Source organism: Anabrus simplex, chromosome 10 (assembly GCF_040414725.1).
Source record: "Anabrus simplex isolate iqAnaSimp1 chromosome 10, ASM4041472v1, whole genome shotgun sequence".
Taxonomy (NCBI): domain Eukaryota; kingdom Metazoa; phylum Arthropoda; class Insecta; order Orthoptera; family Tettigoniidae; genus Anabrus; species Anabrus simplex.
In genome coordinates this window covers 106400907-106428233 of record NC_090274.1, presented here as the reverse complement: position 1 = coordinate 106428233, position 27327 = coordinate 106400907, and the positions used below count along the sequence as shown (strand labels likewise).

Genomic DNA, 27327 nt, shown 5'->3' with positions numbered 1-27327 from the left:
AAAGATACAGCACCCCACCTCTTCCTCTCCGGTGGGTTTGGCAGATACGTAGACGACTGGCTTCCATCACTTTTTATTAACAACTCTTCCTCACAGTAAGGTTCTGGATCGTCCATAATGTTTTCACAATCAGATAAGTCTTCCTCTGCATATTCATATTCCTCAGTATAGTCTATTGTATTTTCTTGATGTATATTATTACCATTGTTTGCCACTGTTTCATCTATCACATTGATTATGAATGCAGCTGCATTTCTCTCACAGTAATTTCTCTGGATCTTCATTTGTGTTCGTAATGGCGAACAGTTATACTCACTATATTGGCAGGATTCATTATCACATGATTACAGTGACAGTAAATCACTACGAAATTGGAAACACCACAAACAGAAGGAACTTTATGAACGGTCGAAGCAGATACAACACAGACAGAGGTCCCTATTATACTAGCTTCCTTGCTCTTATGCGGAACGTCTGTATGGTTCCCCTAGAGAACACGTTTACAGTGTCTAAAGTTATTAAAGCTATGATGTCATGTTAGATATGGTCTACTTTGAGCGGAATAGTGAATCTTCGTAACTTAGTGTACTTGGCGATGGCACTTAATTTATACAGTGTTGTAAAATCAGCACCTCAAACATTTTCATGCAAACCACAAATCATCTGCAATTGCGATCGCAAGTTGTGCTAACTTCCTTGTAAGAATATTCTCTTGATGATCGCTAGATAATACATCTTACAAAATTGTATTTTAAATAATATTTTAGTCCTCCTAGTCAGTATTATGTATTTTTTACGTCCAATTAAGATGAAAGTTCACACATAAATAAACATGTTTTGACATGGCATGGGGTCATCCTCAGGAAGACGTATGATATATTAAAAAAAGTATGAGACATACAAAATGAAATGAAAAAATGAAAACCTACAACCTGTTTTCCAGTCAATGACCAGGTCAGGGATGTGATGAATGAAGCAGGTATAGGCTATTAGTACGATGGGGTCGCCACTCCCAAAGTGATTTATTAATGAGTGATAGATGCTATGAAATGAGAATGGAGAGTGTTGCTGGAATGAAAGATGACAGGGAAAACCGGAGTACCCGGAAAATAACCTGTCCCGCCTCCACTTTGTCCAGCACAAATCTCACATGGGGTGACCGGGATTCGAACCACGGTATCCAGCGGTGAGAGGCCGACGCGCTGCCATCTGAGCCACGGAAGCTCACAAAATGAAATGTTAGTTAGAAATTAAAAAACAAAAGCATGATTAAGGTTAAGAATTGTGAAATGTTGATCGTTAAAACAGTCTAGAGCTGGAAGTCTTTGTTTTGATGTATTTTTGGTGTGGATCAACTGGTATCTGTATACTGTTGCTTTAGTTTTTGTCGAGACAAATATTTTAATTTTATTGACTAGGAGGATTAACATTTTTTAAGTACAGTTTTGTAAGAAGTTCAACCGTCAACACGAATTCAACAATGAGATTCATAGATAATGCATGTCATTAAATTTGCCTTAGTGAATTGATGTGGATTTCCCACCATAAATTTACTATCAATAACAGTAAATTGTAATAAAGAGACATGTTTAAACAACAGATAGATATTTTACAAAACAATATGATTATGACAAGACCTCCTTGTAGACAACATTAGTAGTCCTTCCATCAGGTGTTAAAATCGCTAAGCTTGATGGAGAACTTACTCGGGAGCAGGCCACAAACAACTGGCCGTGGGGAAAAACTGTCTTCCCGTATATTGATTTCTGCGCTTTCAGTGACTGCCCTTGTGACTTAATGAGTGTCATTGCAAAACAGACTTTTATAGGAAGTCGCATCCTTTAGTTCTCAAAAGGGTAGTCGGAAAGGGCATGATTATTGTATTCTTTCAAGCTTATTTTTCCTTTCAGTTACTGCTGTGTAATAAATTATAACGTGAAGCGTGATGAAGTAATATGTTGTAAAGGCTCGGTGGAATCCTTGGAGGCAAGAACATACAGGTTGCATAATTCCTCTTCTATTCGCTGTGGTTTAGATAACAATGTCTTAGCAGGAAAGACATTGATATCTCATTTTGTTGTGAAGTATTTGCTACGTATTTGATTTTGTGATAATTTATTTTGTTCAGTCCTTTGCACCCCTTCTAAGTCTGATTTCAAAAGATGCAGAAATTCTGTTTTCGGTATTTATATATATATTTTTTAGTGCAGAAAATAAGTTTAATTTTAATTCGTGGCTGAGAAAATAAAAAAAGGTAAATTCTTAATACATCCCCATTTTAACACTTTAAAATAAAGATTTTGTAAAAACACTTTCTAAGCACTCCTTTACACAGTTGTACAAACATATTCTTAAAATTTCATGTCTTATTTTTAATCGTCTCGGCTGGGCGTTTATTAGTCAGTCTTTTATAAATGCTAAGATTTCACTCTGTATAACACAACATAAATTGCTTTTATGTTTCCAGTTTCAAATGAAGTTCCAGAACATCCTGTCATATCTCCAGTTTCTGGAGCGATATTTGAAAGGCGGCTCATTGAGAAGTACATAGTGGAGAATGGCGTGGATCCCATCACCGGCAAGGAACTTGCTGTCGAGATGCTTATTGATATCAAAAGTAAGTTTAAACTTCATTTTGTTTTTATTGTATGTGGCTCATGAAAAATTTTGGTTGAATTGGGAAAATTTGCATTGAAAATAGTATGTAGTACAGAGTGGAATTAATTCAATAGAATAGAAATTCAGTGCATAAATGTAACATTAATGAATGTGTACAGTAGAATTTGTGTCTATTTTTATACTATATACCAGCTTTAATGCTCAAGTTACTGAATACAGAAAATCCTCATTAGCTGTTTAACCCAGATAGAAACATTTGTCCAGGCGGGAATACATGCATTTTTATGGAAGTTCATTTGTTTAACACAAAATTCGCATAATGAAAACCATGAATGAGTGCGGGAGTCCCTTTAGCCCTGTTGCTCGCGATTTATTTCTACTGATCAGAAAATGTTTTTTCACATCAGTTAAGTAAGGGCAAGAATATCGACACGTATGAAGAAGTACTAGGAGGACCGCAAGGCGTGGAGAGTTCCTTCTAAGAAATTGACAAACCAAAGGGTTGATTAAAGTGTTCCAATGTGGTCTCAAAAGAAGGAGCATAAGAAGAAGAACTGCAATTTTTCAAGAATTTATTCCGCATGGTTTGGGAAATACTCATTTAGGGACAAAAGTACTCAATGGTTACATTACATGCAAAGCCTTCCCCAAGAAGCAGGATGAAAGATCGTAGTACATGTCAGTTCTAAAATACATAGAATTAAAGAGATTCTTCAAGCATGACCTAACAATTTCACAGTGTGAAAAGTTCTGAAACAGTTCCTTTCGTTGGTCAGGCTAAGAAAAACATCACATTTTTGATAACCCCATCGTGATATCCGTAGGAATATCTAAAATTTGCAGAAGCCAGCATGTCTTCCCTCATGGATGGGCAGGTGGTGCATTCCATCAAATCAAATCTCTCGTGTGGACCTAGTATCAACATCTGTATGTTGCCAAACTGAAGGCTTGGCCGTACGTGCAGAGGCGCGCGGCTGTAAGCTTGCATCTGGGAGATAGTAGGTTCGAATCCCACTATCGGCAGCCCTGAAGATGGTGTTCCGTGGTTTCCCATTTTCACACCAGGCAAATGCTGGGGCTGTACCTTAATTAAGGCCACGGCCGCTTCCTTCCAACTCCTAGGCCTTTCCTATCCCATCGTCGCCATAAGACCTATCTGTGTCGGTGCGACGTAAAGCCCCTAGCAAAAAGAAAACAAAAAAAACTGAAGGCTTGTCACAAGAGGGGCTGCTTTTGTTGCTACTCGCTTCTTTGACGAGCAACTCACCAATTCGGATGTGAATGAGGAATATTTTTCTCTCTTGGTATGGTGAAATTAGTGGGGAAAAAGCATGCAAGTAACTTCATGTATAGATTGCTCCTTTGTGAAGTGAGTACGGCATATTTACAATGCTGTGCCTTCTTTCAGGTTTCTGAAAATCACAAAACAAATGCTGAATGTGAAGGTTTCAGCTATGTTTAACCAGCAATATGTTGAAATTCCTGAAGTCATCGACAGTTATGCAATGTCAATAAATGCTATTTTTTTTTTGCTATGGGCTTTACGTCGCACTGACACAGATAGGTCTTATGGCGACGATGGGATAGGAAAGGCCTAGGAGTTGGAAGGAATCGGCCGTGGCCTTAATTAAGGTACAGCCCCAGCATTTGCCTGGTGTGAAAATGGGAAACCACGGAAAACCATTTTCAGGGCTGCCGATAGTGGGATTTGAACCTACTATCTCCCGGATGCAAGCTCACAGCCGCGCGCCTCTACGCGCACGGCCAACTCGCCCGGTGTCAATAAATGATAGTCACAACTCCGCTTACTAGAGAAGGCAGCCGTGTCTGATTTCCGTATGTTCTATTTCATAGTTGATCCAATTGAGAACAGGAGATTTGAAATGAATGTATAAAGGAAGTTTAGAAAAAAAGATATATCACACATTCAGGCCACTTCTTCAGTATGCCTAAGAATTCCAGGCAGTTGAAAGTATGTCCTCGAATGAGAACACGGTGAGTGAAAGAACAGATCTTCAATTGTGACGCAGGAAGTATAGGTTGTGAAAAAAGCCGAGTAAGTATAGGCAAAGGGAAGAAATGTCAAGATGATCCCTTATTGAGTGTTGATGTCCACCTTCTTGATGAAGCTGGGAAACAGAAATGTGCTTGTCGTTGGCTGAGAAGTGTGCTGCACCTCATTACCTTCATATCTTACTTTACTGATGTCGCATTCCTTACGATGTGGCTGGTTAGTATTCTCTATTCCTAACTTGACGTGTAGTTCATCCCAATTAGACAGATGGTACCTCATGTAATGGAGGATTGTCAAAGCATTTCTTTCTAGCATATCTTTGATTCGTATGATCTCTGATCTGGGGACAATAATGGCTTTGATAAAAAAGATGGAGACGTTAGTCTGCGAGATGATTTTTCATCTCGTATAAATGGTATTTAAAAAAGATTCATACTTTACCTTGTACGGCTCTTTCAGTTCAGAGTCAGTGAATATGGTTACTTAAAATCACTGCAGTTGATTTCTTCACTCTCCAGGTTTTTATCCTATTCATCCTTCCTTGGCTTGCCATACTTATGCTGTTTTGTTTACTGAGAGATGCCTGTTCTGTGTATTATTCTTTTATTTATTTGCTGCAGACTTATGTCAGGGTCCTTCCTTTTTCTTCATGTCTGCCTTTTCTGTTATCGTTTCTACGTTGAGCGAAAGGTAGCACTGAACCCATTGTTTTGTGTGCGTGATGAGTTTCTTTGCGAGTTTTGATTGGAGACCTTCTATTTCTCTTCGGCTTCGTCTGTCTTGAGCGTATATTCTGTAATATGGTTTAACGCTGATGCTGTACAATTCATGTTCGCTTTGATGTGAGACATGAATGCGTGTCATGCAGCATGTAAGTTATTTTGGTTATGGTGTCGACTGGGTGAGCCAGGCCTATTTGCGGCGACCCATATATCTGATCTCTGCTCTCGGATCAAGCTCGAGCCATTGACTGATTCTTGTCATACTGTTATGATTCCTAGCATAATGTGTCTTGATATTATTTATTCATTCTGCTTCACATATTTGGTCTCTGAGAGAGAGAGAGAGAGAGAGAGAGAGAGAGAGAGAGAGAGTGTGTGTAGTATGGTTATTGGACCTGTGTTATTTTTCAGTTTCTTATGGATATTTGCTTTTATCATTATTCTTGCTATTTGCTTTACGTCACAACGACACAGATAGGTCTTATGGTTACGATGGGATTGGGAAGGACGTGGCCATGACCTTAATTAAGGTACAGCCCTAGCATTTGCCTGGTGTGAAAATGGGAAACCACAGAAAACCATCTTCAGGGCTGCCGATAGTGGGGTTCGAATCCACTATCTCCCGATTACTGGATACTGGCTGCACGTGAGCATCTGCAGCTATCAAGCTCGGTTATCATTCTTATTTTATCTCTTCTTTGTTTCCAGCTTGCTCAGCTGATTTACATGCTTATTTTGGGATTTTTCTCTCAGTTTACTTGTTTCATTTGAGTCATGTTTATTTGTTTCCGTAGCTATGACAACACCTTTTTAACCTCATTGTGTTCCCTACTTGTTTTCTTTACTGGCGTTTTTGATTTCTGGGGATGCAGTCTCAATGGAGATTGTTGGAAGCCATGTTTCTTTTTATAAAAGCCTTGACTTTATCTGGGGAGCCGTGATAATATTTTTCTTGTGTGGAAGCTGCTACTTTCACTTCTTTATGACATCTGGCCCCTCAGAAAGAAATACTTTGGATCACGTCTTAATTACCACTGTCTGGTAATGATCGAATATAATTGTATCACTTTCCATGATACCTCCGTTGCGACATTGTAAAATTTCATGAGATCCAGTTTGACGAGTCAAACGGCTCGATTGCAATTGATATATCGTCTCAAACTATGTATGTGAGTATTTGACTCCCTGTGTTTCCCCATTTTGCTTGTTCTATGCCCATATCTTAATCTTTTCTTGCTAAGCTTATGATAATAAACCTTATTTGTTTTAATGGACCTCTGCTCTACGTTATTCTCTCTCTGCTTTGGGGACAAGCCGAAGAGAAATAGGTCTCCAATCAAAACTCGCAAAGAAACTCATCACGCACACAAAACAATGGGTTCAGTGCTACCTTTTGCTCAACGTAGGAACGATAACATAAAAAGCAGACATAAGGAAAAAGGAAGGACACTGACATAAGTCTGCAGCAAAAAAATAAAAGAATAATACACAGAACAGGCATCTCTCAGTAAACAAACCCAGCATAAGTATGGCAAGCCAAGGAAGGATGAATAGGATAAAAACCTGGAGAGTGAAGAAATCAACTGCATTGATTCTAAGTAAAGATGGAGACGTTAGTCTGCGAGATGATTTTTCATCTCGTATAAGTGGTATTTCAAAAAGATTCATACTTTACCTTGTACGGCTCTTTCAGTTCAGAGTCAGTGAATGTGATTTCTAATGTCACGGCTTTATGCATGGTTTCTTTAGCTTCCTTCTTCAGATAACCGCCTTCTTCAGCAATATTCACTAAGCATCTTAGAGCACTTTCGAGACGAGTTTTAGTCTTGTCCACCATTTTCATTTTACTTGATTGTAAAATCACATTAAAAATGGATGGTAAATGCTCAGTAGAAACACATTAAAACAATTCGTTATATGGTAAGCCCTGTTCTGACTTCTAAGTCATTGTTCCTTAGTAGTGAATATAATTCACAATTACACATCTTATACAGTTAAAACACCAATTAGGTAGCACCTTAATAATCATTCACTGAATTGAGAATCTGGTTAAAAATGTCTTGAGTGTTGTCTGTAGTAAATATTTAGACGATCTTTAATGCCTGACTACATATTTAAACATGTGAAATCAACTAGAATAGCCTTGAAAATTTAAAATAGTTTCTCTAATTTTGTGGTCATTATTATTATTATCATTATTATTATTATTATTATTTCGTATGGCAAAACAAGGATACATTATAAATACATATAAATACATATTTCTTAAATAAATATGTAATTTACAGGCCAGCATTCAAAACTTAATGTCCAGACTTTTCAGCCAGTCCACTGCTTCTGTAGAGGCACTATGTAATTCTTGAACAGATCCATTGAATCTTCTTTTTGGGCAGTCCATAACAACGTGCTGGATGGTCTGAGGCACATTATCACAGTCACAGAATAGGTCTTCAGATTTTCCCCACTTGCGAAGCCAGAATTTACACCTTCCATGGTTTGTCCTGGAATGTGGTGATAGTTAAATGATTTCTTCTGGTTGTTTGTGATGCCGATTTGTTCAACTATCTGCACCAACTCCACTGGCACAAAAGTTTCTAAAAAATCAATGATTTTCGGGTTGTCAGCAAACACTACTTGGCCCTCAGAGCCTGTCACAGTTACCTGAAACTCTGGTGAAGAAAAGTAATCCATCCGCCACGAAATTAGCGATAAAATAGCTTTTGTACTCACCGTGTTTTTCTTCATTCGTTTACTAGGATCTGTTTCTCTCTCAGATACAATATTTTCGGCACACTCTCTATCACTCTCACTTTCAAAATCGCTTAACAATTCCTTAAAATGATCATCTCCATCATCACTTTCCGCTGTGGTTAATAACTGAAAGATTCTGTGATCCGAAATAACATCACTGCAAGAGCGACTAAATTGTTGTTCCGCCATGTTTGTTTACTTCACAGATGAACTCCACAGATGTCTACAAAAAGCTCTGTAAGTTACTTCCCGAAGCTATAATCTCTGATCAGTTAGTTCTACATAATGCCCAACAGATGGGAGAACATGTCAGAGATCAAATTCGCACTCAAAAGTGAACTGGGAAACTCAAAAAAATTAAAATTCTTGCGCACCGTCTATAGACGGGCGTAGCACTGGTGGACCAGCCGTGTCAGCCCGTCTATAGGCGGGCGTAACTCATTGGGTTAAGACATTACTGTATGGAAATTGAATTTTAATAATAAAAACCTAGTAGCTAGATCAGTGTGTGTGTTTCATCATGCAAAATTTGATTTAAAGTGACTATGGACATTCCACTTTGAGTGTTTCAAATCAAAAGCAGTTAGTAATGGGCAGTTTGGAATGTTGTGGTATGATGATGATGAAGATGATGATTAAAATTAGAAAATAGCTGAAAAAGAAATAATCTTTTAGACACCTTCTTAATAATTGTTGAAATGTTTGAACTTATCTTAATTATGTACTCTACTGGGGTGGAGGACATTAAGGTAAAGAATGCCAAGGGCATAATAAACAACATGGTCTTTGATGAGTGCAGTACATGGATAAAGTGGGCCTCTGGTGCAGCCTGGGCTGCATGCATCTCGCCAGCTGGCAACTTTCCATTTCGTCATGCTCTGCTGATGTCATCGGCTTGTGTCGAACTGTACTTGTAGTCTGTTATTATTTTATTTATTTATTTATTTATTTATTTATTTATTTATTTATTTATTTCAGCCAACCAAGGACCATGTAATTTCAACAGTCTCCTTCCGCTAGCTTTAACATTTGCCCATTACTCCTGCATTTGTTGTTGTTGCTGTTCCTTTGTTGCTTTAATCTACACCTTCCCTGTTTTCAGCTTTGGATATCTTGGTCTTAAAGTTTTTCAGGATATTGTAAGGGATATTGATCTTTTATTGTATACACCCTTGATTAGATACTATGCCATTTCCATTTTATTCATGTGTGACATGTAGGCTTCTTTCTCGGACATGTTGGGTCTCTCCACTCACGTAGATATTTAAACATTCCTACACTCTTGAACTGCCTGCTGTCACTTCTTGATGGATACAGTACTTTTGCATCCATCTCTTGGCACAGGCCAAAGTAAAGTGTAGCTTCCACCAAAGTCCCAGTCAACATCCATGGCTGTGACAGTATGGAAGTTGCTGAGGTATGAGTAATGCTGAGTAATGACATTCAGAGCATGACTAGTGCATCTGAGTTTTATGAAAGGTGCTGCTCATAGGGTCAGTCATGCTGCAATAGTACTTTCTGACCAAATGAGGAAAGCATTGGCAAACTACCTCACTCCTCATCTTGCCTAGTATGCCTCATTTTGGTGCTGCCATTGGTTTTTGGGGTCTCCTTATGACCGCATAACCTTCGGTGGTGCTATTTAAGGATCCAACCATCCCCTGGGCTGATGACCTAACAGACAGACACTCTCTTGAATTTTCTTTAGTCTATATTTAGCTCCTTTGGTGCTGCTTTGTGTTTGTTATATAAACTGAGTTTTCTCAAAGGAGATCTAAAGACCTGTTTTTGCTACCTGTGTCTTAAGTTGGCTGATTTGTTTTGTAGATAAGGAAAGTTAAAACCCTTCTCTGGCCTGAGAATTGAACCCAAAACCCTCTTGACCATAGGCCAGTGTGCCAACTAGTATGAATAAGCAGTGGAACCAGTACTACTGCTACTACAAGTCGAATTACCACAGCTATTATGTGGAGGGATTTTTAAAATGTGATGCCATTCAGCCTGCTTGTTTGTCAATTTTGACATTCTGTTTTTCTCTACTACCTGACTGTGTTGGGTGATCCATGGCTGAGTTAAGTTAAACACCAAATGTGTCACGAGATCTTTTATGTGCCAACATCGTATAACATGAAGGATCGAATCAACTTTTTTCTGTCCTAAAATCTGACTGCCTTCCAGAACTCACATCGCTGGTTACGAAATATTGTACCATAATTTTGTGATTTAGCATTTAGTTTGCCAGTAAGACTTAATTTTGAGCAAGAGTATAACTTATTATTTACTTCCTTTTGAGTTGTGAATGAGCATACAGTATATAGTTAATAAGAAGCCAAAACTGTTGTAAATTACGAAGCGTGTTTTTTAAGTAAGGTCCATTTTGTTGTAGACATTAGTAGTTCGTGCGTATATCGCAACGAGCGCGTGCGTCGTGTACTGGCATGCCTCGGGAACAACTGTGCTCAGTTTCAGCTCTGTAGCTAACCTGTACGGTTCTGTTCTGTGCTTTCAAAATGTTTAAGACTATCAACTCACCCGCCGCGTGTGAGGTTCGGTCAGTGATACGGTTTCTGTCAGCAAGGAACCTGTCTGCTCCAGAAATTCAACAGATTTGTGAATGCACGGTGATACTGTTATGAGTGAAAGCAAAGTGCGTAAGTGGGTACGACAATTCAAAGATGGCCGTGACAACGTCCATGATGAGGACCACTCCGGTCGCCCTTCTTTGATTACAGACGATTTGGTGGCTTCAGTTGAAGCGAAGATTTGTGAGAATAAGCGCTTCACAATAATGGTCTCTCAAACGAATTTCCTGACGTGTCGAGATCAGTGCTTTACAACATTGTGTCTGAACACCTAAAGTTTAGAAAACTGTGCTCCCATTGGGTTCTGTAACTCCTAACAGAGGACCACAAAAACCAAAGATTTGAGTGTGCGATGAAGTTCTTGACTCGTTATGACGAAGAAGGTGACGGCTTCTTGAGTCAGATCATAACTGGAGACGAAACATGGGTTTCGCATATCACGCCCGAATCGAAGCAACAGAGCATGGATTGGAGACACACACACTCGCCTGTAAAGGTGAAGGCCAAACAGACTCTGCCCCAGCGCAAAATCATAGCGTCAGTGTTTTGGGATAGGCATGGTGTTTTGTTGGTCGACTTCATGCTACGAGGAACCACTATCAATGCAGAAGCATACTGCCAAACCCTGAGAAAGCTACGCAGAGCGATTCAAAACAAAAGACGCGGCATGCTGACAAAGAGAATTGTCCTTCTCCATGACAATGCAAGACCTCACACTGCAGGTCAGACCCGCGATTTATTGGACAGTTTTGGCTGGGAAGTTTTAGACCACCCACCCTACAGTCCTGATCTTGTGCTGAGCGATTACCATCTGTTCCTCCACCTCAAACATCACCTCAGTGGCAACCATTACAATGATGACGATGACATGAAAACGGCAGTTAACTCTTGGTTATTGGAGCAGGCGGCAAGTTTCTATGAAGAGGATATTGTAAAATTGGTTACGAGGTATGATAAGTGTTTGAACAAACTTGGCAATTGTGTCGAAAAATAGAATGAAGTATGTACTTACTGAAAATAAATTTACTTTTTTGAAATAACCGTTCGTTGTGTACTTATTTTCAAACGGACCTTACTTAAAAACACGCCTCGTAATTTATGCTAAATGTCAACGAAGGTTAGACTCAGTTTCTGATAATTTAAAGATAATAGGTATAGAACTGACGAGACCACAGAACTAGTTCCAATTAGAGGATTGTGGCAGCAGTAGTAAATTCACAGGGGCTTGCAGACTGAACACTGAAAGGCATAACAGTGTATAATGAAGATGTATGTATGTAGTTCCTTACTTAGTTACTGTTATAAGTATGCTTTTAACTCTAAAACTGATCCCTATTAATAAGCGCTTAGTGAAGAAGCAAACACATGTTATTACTTTATACTGGTATTATTATACTGTACATCATCTGTTTTTGTACATTTGTTCATTACATACCGTATTTATGCGAATAATCCCTGCACCCTAATTTTAGCGAGGCTCATTTTGAAAAAATTCCTTCCTTCAAAAGAGTAACATAGGTATAAACAAACATTTCATATCACTCCGCGAGGTCCATGTGTTCTTTACGCAAATACGAACATGTTAATTTACGGATATAGCTGCTTTGCCTGAGATGATAAAAATAAATTATTGCAGCTATTAAAATGCCATGAAAATTAGCAAGTAGGCCTACTTACGTGACACGTATTTCATTGATCTGAACTTGCAATAGGCTCGATTCCCTGTAGATCGGAAGATTCCTTGTCCCTTGCATCACTAGAATCCTCTCCTGAATTACCGATTTGTCACACTTCAGGTCTAAAACACTTCTCACATGCAGTCTCTTTTTACTTGGATAGTAACATAACTGGCGGTGGATAATTCTTTTTGTGCAATGTAAACACTGAAACAGACACACCAGCGAACTCGGATGTTAGTTTTGTGATACAGAAAAACCATGTTATTACGTGGCAACTCGTAATTCTGAAATGCCAACTTTTGCCACGTCACAAAATATTCTGTTACCCACTACTGCATGCAATTAACATTGATTCACAGTTTAAACCTTTCAAATGCCATGGAAAAAATCTGTTTCCAAAATGTATCCAACAAGGTGCATTTACATTATTCGAATAATGCACTTGGATTACTCACTGGTAAACATAACCTTACACGATGAAGGTCCTCTTCAAAGACGAGGACAAATTATGCTGGCTCCCGTGTGCAAGTGTTTTATTTGTTGGTTTAATGTACTGTTTGCATTTTTAGATGCCTTGTACTTGCACGGAAAGTGCCTGATGCCCTTAAAACATTGTGGCTTATCAAACTTTCCAATGACGAAAGGAGGAAGTCTTTTGCTTCGATCTGCATTGTGATACAGTACAGTGACCCCATCTCCTTTAACCCCTCTGAGCGGGAGCATTTAAAGACCTGGCCTTCACTGGATGCGGGAGGAGCTTTCACTGGGCATTTAAATGCTGGCATACCTAAGCTCCAAAGTCTTTTATAATGCCATATCTCTGTTAATTTCCAATCAATTTTGATTAATTAAAATGATGTAGAATTAAAAGTTCCACAATTACTTACCTAATCATGTATCCATCTAAGGTAGAGATGCATACATAAATCAGCATAACAATTATCGCCAATATCCACACTTCTCCTCGTACACTTATCACATATCTATGCCAGTCACGTTATTTACACTGTACAAACACTAAACGAAAGCATTTTGAAGAAATATTTACACACACTGGGTTTACATTTGTAGTACCGTTTCACAGACATCTTTCTTCAGTAGCACAGTACAGTAAAATACCAGTATAACAAAATTTTGGGGACCTCTGAAATTAATTTGTTATACTGAAATAAGGCAATTCTTAAGAATTCACCTAGTATTATATCCGTTATTGTTGTTTTTAGGGGCGGAACTACGAGATTATCTGCCCTGTTATATCCGTTGCAGGATCTATATAACTTCAAAATACCATTATGAGTTACAGTATTGATAGATGTTTTCAGAAAATCTCTTTTTACATTGTACCAGCACCTCATTTTTTGAAAAAGTATGCGATTATTTTCTGAACTGATCCGGACTCAAAGGCTCGTTCCAAATAGTCACCAACCACTGCACATGAATTTAAAACAGATTCTGGCACATCGCTTCATCACACAAGAAAATCTTGAAGGCTACGTGCCACGTTCATTGCGTGCTGAAGAGTCAAGCACTGTCGATCACAATCATTTTGGGGTTGTCTTCCTCTTCCTCCTCATCACATGGATCTCTATCATTCATAATGTCCTCCACAATTTCCTCATTGGTGATTTCTTTGTGGACTATTACATCACTGTCTACGTTGATGTAGTTGGTAAGACTTACCGTAGATAGCACATCCAATGTTGTACACAAATGCTTCCAATTCTCCTCAGTTTCCACATCATCCAACACTTCAATTTCTGCGATGTCTTCTTTAAAAACCACTCAAGCTTTTTCTAAAGCAGTTTGTGATGATATCTGCATTCAAGGATTTCCATGCAGCATTAAACATCTTCATTGCTCCCAATATGTTGATGTTAATGTCCCTATTCTTGGCAACGTTGCACAGCATTCAACGGACCACACGAGCTCGGTAATGCCACTTTACTGCATGAATTATACCCTGGTCATGCGGCTGCAGGATTGAAGTTGTATTTGGAGGCAAAAATAAAACTTTTACATGCTCCAAATGGCAGGGTATACAATTATGAGAACAACAAATTTTCCAATAATAGAAGATTTCTCCTCTTTTTGGCCTTCATCCAATGTTCCAAGTCCAACAACCACTCTTTGAATAGCACAGATGTCGTCCATTCCTAGAGTTGTGCCTGTATTCACAGGGCAGATGTTGCACCCCATTGAAGCACCTTGGCTTCCCAAACTTTCCAATTATGAGAGGCTTCAGTTTGCCCATCCCTGTGGAATTGGTGCACAATGAAGCCAACCAGCACTACCCATAAACTCAGATGACCCAAGTGAATGTGCAAAAGATTGCGCACGCTCACATAGCAGTGGGCCATTTATTGGAATGTTTTTACTCCGTATTTCCACAAACCGCGTATAGACGACTTGGTCCACCTTGTAATCGGTTGTCCTGATCTTCTTACGCTGTGGACCTAGGGTATCAGCATCAATGTTTTCCTCTATCTTACTTTTCTTTTAAAAAAAGTAGAAAGTGTTGACAGGCTTTGCTACTTCTCCTTTCTTTCCGTCTTTCTCTACTTCCACAAGTATTTTACGTTTTTCACTCAACGAAAACTGCTGTCTCTTCTGCTTATCCATTTGCGATGATAAGAATTTATTTATTTATTTATTTAATGAAATGCACACGAACTTTGCAAGTTTAACGATATAACCTTAACAGAAACACGTTGCTTTGCGAATTAAATACGAAGAAGAAACATGCAGTGCATGATGCAATGAAACCGTCACGTTCATTGGTGGATGACGGACGAAGCATATTGGTTACACAAAAGCGTACGGTCCATATATGGAAAATGGCGATCATATTGTCTGAATAACGAAATAATGTAACAAGAAAAATGTTGGTCATAAAACAGGATGAATTTTAGTTTTAATTTGAGAAAATATGGTCAAATTGGTAAAGAAAAGAGCTCAATTTCAATTCGTTAAACTGAAACTACGAAATTCGTTAAAATGAAATATTTTAACACACAACAAATAGGGAAAAAGGAAGGGACCAAAAAAAATTGTTATTCTGAAAATTTCGTTATACTGGTGTTTGTTACAGCGGAATTTTATTGTGCAAACTATTTACACTGCACATATATCTAGAAAAATATCAGTATACTAGCTGATGTAACCGTGCTTTGCTACGGGATTCTCCGAAAGACTGACTTTGTGGTTTTCCTAACTGAAGTCATTATAGGTTATTACAAAAACATCAGTAGGAATGTAGCGATTAAAAGCAATGTTATCACATAAAATACACGATCAAATGAAAAAATGCACATTTTCTCACTTTTAATGAACAGTACTATGGTGCCGATCAAACAGTCCAAAGTTCCAAGCTGGAATGACCAGGCCGCAGACAGCTGTGAACACTTCCCTGCCATTATTCCGTTAAATATGCACACTTCTCATTGAATTGAATAGCTCGAATGCTATGATGAACCAGTGTGTTACGTACCAGTAGTATTGGAAAATTTATGAAACAGAGGAATGGCATGCTAAAGAAGAAAGTTACCTAACTCCCCAGCTACTTCCCGGCAATATTTAGGCAGACTGTTACACTCGTACGACTGGGCGAGTTGGTCGTGTGGTTAGGGGTGCGCAGCTGCGAGCTCGCATCCGGGAGGTAGTGGATTCGAACCCCACTATCGGCAGCCTTGAAGATGTTATTCCGTGGATTCACATTTTCACACCAGGAAAATGCTGGGACTGTACATTAATTAAGGCCACTTCCTTCACACTCTTAGCGCTTTCCTATCCCATAATTGCCATAAGACCTAACCGTGTCGGTGTGACGTAAGGCAAATTAAAAAAAACTCGGTTTGCAGGAGTAATCCTATCAATCGGAGATGAGTGGCAGCTGAAGACAAAGCACATTGCGACAAACAATGGTCAATGTAATGTTATTGTTGATCAATTTTATGAGCTTTCTATATTGAAGGCCTTCATATTCAGTTTTCTTTCGACTCGGTGACATTAGGGCATCTTATAAAATTATTTATTGCATAGACTGTAGTTCCTTATTCTCAGACTTCACATACCGATTTTCATTAAATCCTGTTTACCCATTTTTCCGTGAATTGGCGCTGATAAGGACTTAGTAACACAAATCCAAATTCATGAATATCTCTGATCATAGCCGATGTAACAATGTATAAGATCATGTCAGCGTTTTCCGGGCTTGTAGGCCGTGGTCCAGGAGCGAGTGAATGTCCCGACGTTTCACCGAAGACTGCGTTCGGCATTGTCAGAGGTGGAAAATCCTAAATTCCCATGGTTTCCGACTGACTTCGATAGCAGCGAAGCTCTCAGTGGTATGAAGTGCTGTTGTAATTCCACCTATTTATATAGTGCAGGATACGGTACGCTGCTCGCCTATTGGCCGCCATGGTGGGTGGCGGTTGCTGATTGGCTGTTCTTCGGCCAATGGTTGAAGCGTTAGGGAGTCCGGTATACATTGACCTACCTTGGCGGAGACAGGCAGCTGATCACCCGTTGTTTTCTTCTGGCCTGCCACGGCTATCGTGTCTTTCAGGACTTAGAGCTTTCAAGACTGGAAACCAGGCTTTGTTTACCCGTTCAGATTCCTTCTTACGGTTGAAGCTGTTGGCGTGCTTTAGAATTTCAATGGCTTCCCTCTGTAGCCGGGCGTGATAAGACACAGTAGTTGACAGTACTTCGGTGTTGCTGTACTGTATGTAATGGCCTGCTAGCAGCGAGTGTTCAGCGACTGATGATCTATCTGTCTGTCCCAGCCGGCTATGTGTGTTATGCTCCTTCAGTCGTGTGGCAATGCTGCGTTTGGTAGTGCCTATATATACCTGGCTGCAGCTGCATGGGATCTTGTAGACACCTGCTGTGGAGAGAGGATGGCGCTTGTCTTTGGCAGACCTAAGCCACCTCTACAGGGCCCTACTCACTAACGGGTACAGCCCTAAAGATATTCAGCGAGCACTCCATCCCAGACGTCCAACAACCAAGGAAAAAGAAGAGGAGCAGCCAGCAGATAAAGCCTTTTTGTCGTATATCGAGAAAGTAACGGACAGAATAGGGAGGCTACTGGAGTCCCATGGGGTTAAAACCATATACATGCCGACGAAGAAAATCCAGGAACTGCTTAGGTCTGCCAAAGACAAGCGCCATCCTCTCTCCACAGCAAGTGTCTACAAGATTCTGTGCAGCTGCGGCCAGGTATACATAGGCACTACCAAACGCAGCATTGCCACACGACTGAAGGAGCATAACAGACATAGCCGGCTGGGACAGACAGATAGATCATCAGTCGCTGAATACTCGCTGCTAGCAGGTCATTGTATACAGTACAGCAACACCGAAGTACTGTCAACTACTGTGTCTTCTCACACCCGGCTACAGATGGAAGCCATTGAAATCCTAAAGCACACCAACAGCTTCAACTGTAAGGAGGAATCTGAACAGGTAAACAAAGCCTGGTTTCCAGTCTTGAAAGCTCTAAATCCTGAAGGACATGTTAGCCGTGGCAGGCCAGAAGAAAACAACGGGTGATCAGCTGCCTGTCTCCGCCAAGGCAGGTCAATGTACACCGGGCTCCCTAACGTTTCAACCACTGGCCGAAGAACAGCCAATCAGCGACCTCCCCCCACCATGGCGGCCATAGGTGGAATTGCAACAGCACTTCATTCCACTGAGAGCTTCGCTGCTATCGGAACCCTTGACAATGAAGTCAAATAAATATTAAAATTTATTTATTCCACCTATTCAATACATAAATAGAGATTTTAATTAAGAAATTAAATCTTGAATAAAATTATAGGGACATGTTTCGCCCTTTAATTAAGGGCATCTTTAGCCTTAATCTCAATCTGAAAGGTAATTCATCAGGTACCTGATTGTATTAAAATTACATATGAAAGTGAGGATGATGTTGGAAATGTGCTTCAAATGGTGAGCAAATGGTTAACAATAGTTATGATATTCTTAAAATGAAGCCTTAATAAAGTCTTAAAAAACAAATAGTCGTAAATTTATACACTTTCTTGAATGCCCTTGTTTAAAAATTGGTAACAAATTGTATAGTGGTAATTTTATAAGAACATAAATTGTTACGTTAAACCCTGTAAAGTGGCGCCCTGTAGAGGTTGAGGGCGTTAGAATAATGATAAAAGAAAAAAATGTAGTTGATAATTCCAAATGGAGTATTAAAACATATGAAAGCTAGTAAAGAGACGTTACCGTTGCTCACTTCAAGTGAAGTTTATAATAAAATTGTTACTTTGGAACAAGTAAAGCGGGGCCTTGTGATGGTTGAGGGTGTTAGATAAAATTATCGGGTTTTGAACAGTTCAATCATCAGGATAATGATGAAGAATGTAGTTAATAACTCCGAGTAGAGTTTAAACACAATTTTTAAAAATGAGTAAAGAGACGTTCCTGCTGCTTAGAACAAGTGGGGTTTATAATAATATAAAAATGGTTAGACTGTTGTAACTCTCGTGCGAAGAGATAAAACTGTAGTCTTCTAAAAGCACGAGTGAAGAAGTGTGTTTGATGGTAAGCAGTTAATATCACTAAAAGGTGTTCTGTAAAGGGTTGAGGGTATAAGAAATCAAATTGTAGTATTAATAGTTTGGCGAAGCAAAGAATTTTGTTTTTTTGTTTGTGAAAAGGTAAGTTTAGTCCTTTTAAAGCATGTAAGAGTGTTCGATGGCAAGTAGCTGTTTTTTTAATTAAAGGGCAAACATGTCCCTATAATTTTATTCAAGATTTAATTTCTTAATTAAAATCTCTATGTATTGAATATGTGGAATAAATAAATTTTAATATTCATTTGACTTCATTGTACATTTCAATACGGACCAAAACATGAGAATTATAACATGTAACCCTTGACAATGCCGAGCGCAGTCTTCGGTGAAACGTCGGGACATTCACTCGCGCCTGGACCACGGCCTACAAGCCCGGAAAACGCTAACATGATTTGTAACGTCGGCCGTGAAAGCCTCAATTGCTAAATGTATAAGATATAAATTATCGGAACTATAATCTACATAACTTTAGTTAACTTAGTATTTATCGATATGACCACTAAGATAATTATTTGGAATTAAATTTTGGTCCTACCCCTAAACTACTATTTCGTTCAGAGTGAATACAATTATTTATGAGCTAGATTATAGCGACTTATTCCTCCACTTTCCCTACTGATTTTCGTTAAGATACGACCGTTAATAACAAATTTTTGAGATTTAAATGTTAGGCCCTTCCCCTAAACTACCATTTCACTCAGCGCGAGTAAATTTATTTATGTCCTAGATTATAGCGACTTATTCCCCCCACTTTGTATACCGATTTTCATTAAGATATGACCACCTCTGCGAACCATGTGACCTTGCCGTGGTGGGGAGGCTTGCATGTCCCAATGATGCAGATAGCTGTGCCGCAGTTGCAACCATATCGGATGGGTATCTGTTGAGAGACCAGACTAACGAATGGTTCATCGAAAGGGGGGTAGCAGCCTTTCGGTAGTTGCAAGGGTGGCAATCTAGATGATTGACTGATACGGCCTTGTAATAATACTCAACATGGCTTAGCTGTGTTGATACTGCTACACGGCTGAAAGCAACGGGAAACTACAGCCGTAACTAACTCCCGAGGACATGCAGCTCTCTCTGTATGAATGATGTACTGATGATGGCTTCCTCCCGGGTAAAATATTCCGGAGGTAAACTAGTCCCCCATTCGGATCTCCGGGTGGGGACTACACGAGAGGGGGCGATCATCAGGAAGATGGATACTGACATTCTGCGAGTCGGAGCGTAGAATGTTAGAAGTTTGAATCGTTGTGGTAGGTTAGAGAATCTGAAAAGGGAGATGGATAGGCTAAAGTTAGATGTAGTTGGTATAAGTGAAGTACGTTGGCAGGAAGAACTAGATTTTTGGTCAACACAAAATCAAACAGGGGAAATGCAGGAGTTGGTTTAATAATGAATAAGAAAATAGGGCAGCGGGTAAGCAACTACGACCAGCATAGTGAAAGAATTATTGTCGTCAAGATAGACACCAAACCAATGCCCACCACAATAGTGCAGGTCTATATGCCTACTAGTTCCGCGGATGATGAAGAAATGGAAAGAATATACGAGGAGTTAGAAGATTTAATACAATATTTAAAAGGTGACAAGAATCTAATTGTGTTGGGAGACTGGAATGCAGTGGTAGGCCAAGGAAGAGAAAATAGTGCAGTAGGAGAATTTGGATTGGGACAAAGGAACGAAAGAGGAAGTTAGCTGGTTGAATTCTGAACTGATCATAATTTAGTCCTTGCCAATACTTGGTTCAAATGACGGCTGTATACGTAGACGAGACCTGGAGACACTGGAAGGTATCAAATAGACTTCATTATGATTAGGCAGAGATTCGGAAACCAGGTGTTGGATTGCAAAACTTTCCCAGGAGCAGACGTGGACTCTGACCACAACTTGTTGGTCATGAAATGCCATCTGAAGTTGAAGAAATTGAAGAAAGGAAAGAATGCAAAAAGATGGGATCTAGACAAGTTGATAGAAAAGAGTGTGAGGGATTGTTTCAAGGAACATGTTGCACAAGGACTAAATGAAAAGGCTGAAGGAAACACTATAGAGGAAGAGTGGAGAGTCATGAAAAAAAGAAGTCAGTAGGGCTGCTGAAGAAATGTTAGGAAGGAAGAAAAGATCAACTAAGAATCAGTGGATAACTCAGGAGATACTAGACCTGATTGATGAACGACGAAAATACAAGAATGCTAGAAATGAGGAGGGCAGAAAAGAATACAGGCGATTAAAGAATCAAGTGGATAGAAAGTGCAAGGTAGCTAAGGAAGAATGGCTGAAGGAGAAGTGCAAGGATGTGGAAGGCTGTGTGGTCCTGGGAAAGGTAGATGCTGCATACAGGAAAATCAAGGAAACCTTTGGAGAAAGGAAATCTAGGTGTATGAATATTAAGAGCTCAGATGGAAAGCCACTTCTAGGGAAAGAAGACAAAGCAGAAAGATGGCAGGAGCATATCCAACAGTTGTATCAAGGTAAAGATGTAGATAATTTGGTTTTGGAACATGAAGAGGCTGTTGATGCTGATGAAATGGGAGACCCAATTTTGAGGTCAGAGTTTGACAGAGCTGTGAGTGACCTCAATAGGAACAAGGCACCTGGAATTGATGATATTCCCTCTGGATTACTGACTGCCTTAGGAGATTTTTTTTTTTTTGCTACGGGCTTTACGTCGCACCGACACAGATAGGTCTTATGGCGACGATGGGATAGGAAAGGCCTAGGAGTTGGAAGGAAGCGGCCGTGGCCTTAATTAAGGAAACCACGGAAAACCATCTTCAGGGCTGCCAATAGTGGGATTCAAACCTACTATCTCCCGGATGCAAGCTCACAGCCGCGCGCCTCTACACGCACGGCCAACTCGCCCGGTGCCTTAGGAGAAACCAGCATGGCAAGCTTATTTCATTTAGTGTGCAAGATGTATGAGACAGGAGAAGTCCCATCCGATTTTCGGAAGAATGTTGTTATACCTATTCCCAAGAAAGCCGGTGCTGACAGGTGTGAAAACTACCGCATCATTAGTTTAGTATCTCATGCCTGCAAAATTTTAACACGTATTATTTACAGAAGAATGGAAAAACAAGTTGAAGCTGAGTTGGAAGAAGATCAATTTGGCTTCAGAAGAAATCTAGGAACACGTGAAGCAATCCTAACTTTACTTCTGATCTTAGAGGACCGAATCAAGAAGGACAAGCCCACGTACATGGCATTCATAGATCTAGAAAAGGCATTCGATAATGTTGATTGGACCAAGCTATTTATGATTTTGAAGATGATAGGGATCAGATACCGAGAACGAAGAATTATCTACATTCTGTATAAAAATCAGTCTGCAGTGATAAGAATCGAGGGCTTTGAAAAAGAAGCAGCTATCCAGAAAGGAATGAGGCAAGGCTGCAGTTTGTCCCCTCTCCTTTTCAGTGTTTACGTAGAACAGGCAGTAAAGGAAATCAAAGAGAAATTTGGAAAGGGAATCACTGTCCAAGGAGAGGGAATCAAAACCTTGAGATTTGCCGATGATATTGTTATTTTATCTGAGACTGCAGAAGATCTCGAAGTTGCTGAATGGTATGGATGAAGTCTTGGGTAAGGAGTACAAGATGAAAATAAATAAGTCCAAAACAAAAGTAATGGAGTGCAGTCGAACGAAGGCAGGTGATGTAGGAAATAATAGATTAGGAAATGAAGTAGATGAATATTGTTACTTGGGTAGTAAAATAATTAACAATGGCAGAAGTAAGGAGGACATAAAATGCAGGCTAGCACAAGCGAGGAAGAGCTTTCTTAAAAAAAGAAATATGCTCACTTCAAACATTGATATCAGAATTAGAAAGATGTTTTTGAAGACTTTCGTGTGGTGCGTGGCATTGTATGGAAGTGAAACATGGATGGTAACTAGCTCAGAAAGAAAGAGAATAGAAGCTTTTGAAATGTGGTGTTACAGGAGAATGCTGAAGGTGAGATGGATAGATGGAATCACGAATGAAGAGATACTGAAGCGAATTGGTGAGAGGAGATCAATTTGGCTAAATTTGACGAGAAGAAGAGATAGAATGAAGATAGAAGACACCCAGGACTTGTTCAGTTAGTTTTTGAAGGACGTGTAGGTGGTAAGAACGGTAGGGGTAGACCAAGGTATGAATATGACAAGCAGATTAGAGCAGATGTAGGATGCAATAGTTACGTAGAAATGAAAAGGTTAGCTCAGGATAGGGTGGCATGGAGGGCTCCATCAAACCAGTCTATGGACTGATGACTCAAACAACAACATGACCACTAATAACATAAATATTTGAGAATTAAATTTTAGGCTTTGCCCTCAACTACCATTTCATTTAGCATGAATAAAATTATTTATGGCCTAGACTGTAGCGACTAATTACCCGACTTTGTATACATATTTTTGATAAATTCTCTTCAGCCGTTTTCTCATGATGAGTGTACATACATACAGACAGACAGACAGACAGAAATTATGGAAAAGTAAACAGAGCATTTCCTTGTTACTGTGGGCATAACTGATTCAGAAATACCATCCTTTTTAAATTCTGAGCAATGTACAGACAAAACTCTTATTATATATATATATATATATATATATATATATATATATATATATATATATAGATGTGGAATTCTTGAAAGTTACATTCCTGTGATTTGAATGTGAATTTGAATTGAATTGTAGGTCCCATTGCTATAACCCTGCACTTTACAGTGACGTCAAACAGTAAGTTCAGAGACTTTGAGAAATGTAGCCTACATACACGGACTTCACTAAAACTGGCTTTTTGTGTGGTAGACTTTGAAACATTCATCTATACAAAGTGCAGCTTCACAGTTCGGGTACCTCCCTCTTATTTCTTTTGTAGCAAATTACACACCTCCTTTTGGCTTAGCCTTCTCCTCTGTGGGAGGGATTCTTTCTATGAAGTGTCAACTGTGGCACCGTATTGTCTGTGGAATGCTTCCCTGGAGCCTTTCTTTCAACTCCAGTTCTATTCTCAGTCACCAGTCCTTCCACCAATTCAACCCTGAAATTGAGTGAGTCTTAATTTTTTCTTGGACAGTTTTTCCTGCATGTTATTAAAGCATTTAATATGCACACATTTAGCAATCTTCTAAATAGTTTCAGGTGCCATTTATTCATTTTCTTTCTTTCAATGAGATAACTTTGAAGAACCTGATCTTCCAGGTGTACACCACCAATGTGTTTATTATAGTCCAATGCGAGAATAGGTTTGATTTTTCTTTCTTTCTTTCTTTCTTTCTTTTATTCTTTCTTTCTTTCTTTCTTTCTTTCTTTCTTTCTTTCTTTCTTTCTTTCTTTCTTTCTTTCTTTCTTTTTCGTCTTCTTTTTCATGGTGGATTCATCATTGTGGAAATGTGGAAATCATGGTCATGTTCTTTTTGTCATTTTATAACAGTAACAGGTCCTGAATGTTGACAAATAATCTCTTCGGGTTTTAGTTTTAGTTTTTAGTTTTTTGTCTTTGACTTTCTTCGGCACCACCTTCCTGTTCAGCCTGAGGGTTTCTCCACAATCTGTTTTCAAGTTTTTAAACATTTGTGCCAAGATGGTAGAGTTGTAAAAGTTGTCCATCCACAAGGTACGTCCTCTTCTAAGAAGGGGTTCAGTGAGGGTCAAGACTATGGCCATGGTTTTAGTTGTATCACTGTATACAAAAGAAGATTCTAGTATAGTGTCCTTTCCTGTATATACTATGAAAGACCAGAGATATCCAGTGCTAGACTCACATAGTTTGATGTTTTAATGCCGAATTTGGAAGATTTGAGTGGCAGGTACTGCTGAAATGAGAGTTATGGATTCATCAATAGAAATATCCTGAGCAGGTAAATAAAAAGACTGAAATCTGTAACTGAGATATGTGATAATTGGATATGGGAAATAGCTTTCTTTGGCCCCCAATATGCAGTGTGCTTAGTCTCGTCGTAGAAGTGAAGAAATTTACATATGGATTCAAACCTGTCTAGCGATATGACAGATACAAAAAAGGGGCGTGGCAGTGGTACAATTTGTTGAGAAGCATGACGTAAAGGTTGGTTTCTGTACAGTTCCCATCAGCATGATGAGGGCTAAGGTAACATACATCTCATTTTCAGTTCCTGGAATCCATTCCCTTATCCTAGATTGAAACGGAAATGACATTCCTCGGGACTTCATATATTGTTCAGCGTAGCGATTTGTTTCCGTCACAATCAGCTGGATGAGTTCAAGAGTAAAAAAACATTTGAAAGCCTTTACCGGTTCAATTACATTTTGACCTAAGCCTTGGGGTCCAATTTGGCAACATCAACATCACTGTCATCAGAATGTTTGCTAAAATTATAGTTACTGTCCTCAGAATCACTAAAACACTCATTTAAAATGCCTTCGAGAGCATCGCAGGTTAATATATCTTTGCTTACGAACGCCATGGTGGGAAGATTACACAAACAAATAGTCAATGATTTTTACATATCGCTAGTGAGGTGAAAAATCTTTCAAATGAATCGATAGATGTATGAAACGAAAGACATCTAGATAACTGTGAAGAGATTTTGGACGTAGTTTTAAGGAAATTCACGAGATGGAGCGACAATACAGATGTGGCAGAATGCGTGTCAGGCACGTCACTCCATGCTGTCGGGTTAAAACCATAAGTCTTCCTGGGTTCGGCAGTAAAAATAAAAAATGCAGTCTCATCAGCATTGACAATATTTTTCGGTACGTACAGATTGATTATAATTATGAACCACGGTTTTTTGCCTACTGTCGGCATTGCTAGCCTTTGCGGATTCTGCTTCTCTGCACACTGCCTGCTACGTGATACTGTGGCGTTCCTTAAAACACTGAATACAAAAGAATATAAGATTTCACTCGAACTTAACAACTATGAAACACACTATAGACACACCAAAGTGAGTGAAAGTGCAGAAAGCTACCCTGCACGTTCCGGAAGATGCTTTCTATTGTGACGTGGAGAAATTTTGAATTTAAATTACTCTGTAAAATATAATTTTTTAAAAATGTTAAGGCAGTTTATAATTAAAAGTCTGAATAGTTTTCTGTTTAAATATGACATATGGTGACAATTTTATTCCATCTGTGGTTACACAAAGCATCACTGTACACCCAACAAAAAAATCTAGGTGAGCCAGGAGCATGTTGCCAACCTTGACGCAAATAAAACCAGCACCCCAATTTCATGCCTCAATTTGTTTAAAAAATATGTGGGGATTATTCGCGTAAAATAAGGCATTTCATGAAGTTCATATTTTATTGTTATCAGAAAGTCGAATATTTCATTCAGTGAATAGAATTTAACTATGAAGCGTGGTTCATATTTCACCACACCAACGCGAAACACTGCTTCTCTGGCAGTCCAAGATGGAAGTGTGCCGTGTGTCGACACACTAGTTCACCACACCATAATTCCAATATAAATAATCTGTTATTGGAAATTATAAATTCTCCAACTAACTCATTGTTGGTGGCCAGCGTTTTGCCCCAGTGTGCTAAGTTGGGCTCATCATTTGGTAACTAGCACACCTACCAAGATGCAGGGTTAGTGCATATAATGGACGCCACTGCATAGGCTACGTGGAGCAACAGGCAGTGTTGATTCATTATGAGAGATTTGGTCTCTTTTACAAAAAATGATGCCTGCTAGGCCCTCAGATGATATAGCTGTGTATTATACAAGATAAATTTTGTAACTTTCCAAAACATTCATGAATTTTCCCTTTTTGGATGAATGTATTAATTCCATGTCATTAGAAATGTCTGTAAATTTATGATTCTTTTCAACCATATGTTCTCCCATTGCCGAATATCTTTTATGTTTGACTACATTAACATGTTCTTTGTACCTTATAGCCAAACTACTTCCAGGCTGTCCTATGTATCGTTGTTTACATGTTTGGCATGTCAGTTTGTAAATTCCTGATTTATTAAATATACATTTATTCTCTATTTTATCTGAATTGAAAATTATATTATATTTATATGACATTGATGTTCCTTTTCCTGAAATAAATAGTTTTCTATCATTATAAGGTGTATTGACAAGGCAGACTCAAGTAAAAACTATTTTAAATAGTCCTTTAATAGAGTAATCCTTACTTTCACTTCCTCAGCAGCTGTGTGTAGACTGCTGGATCTGTACACAACACACGATGGCTATCTGTTGGTGTTCACAACACACGATGGCTATCTGTTGGTGTTCACAACACACGATGGCTATCTGTTGGCGTACACAACACACGGTGGCTATCTGTTGGCGTACACAACACACGATGGCTATCTGTTGGCGTACACAACACACGATGATTATCCATTGGTTCAACTCCAGAGACAGCCCAGTA

General features: G+C 39.1%; 1 protein-coding gene across 1 annotated transcript in view; it reads left to right on the top strand.

Annotated features, from left to right (window-relative positions):
- Prp19 (pre-mRNA processing factor 19) overlaps window positions 1-27327 on the top strand; it is a 130489-nt gene that overhangs the window by 31047 nt on the left and 72115 nt on the right. Inside the window, exon 2 of the mRNA XM_067155094.2 lies at window positions 2468-2617. Within this exon, the coding sequence (XP_067011195.2) occupies window positions 2468-2617 (150 nt within the window). The remainder of the gene's footprint in view (window positions 1-2467; window positions 2618-27327) is intronic.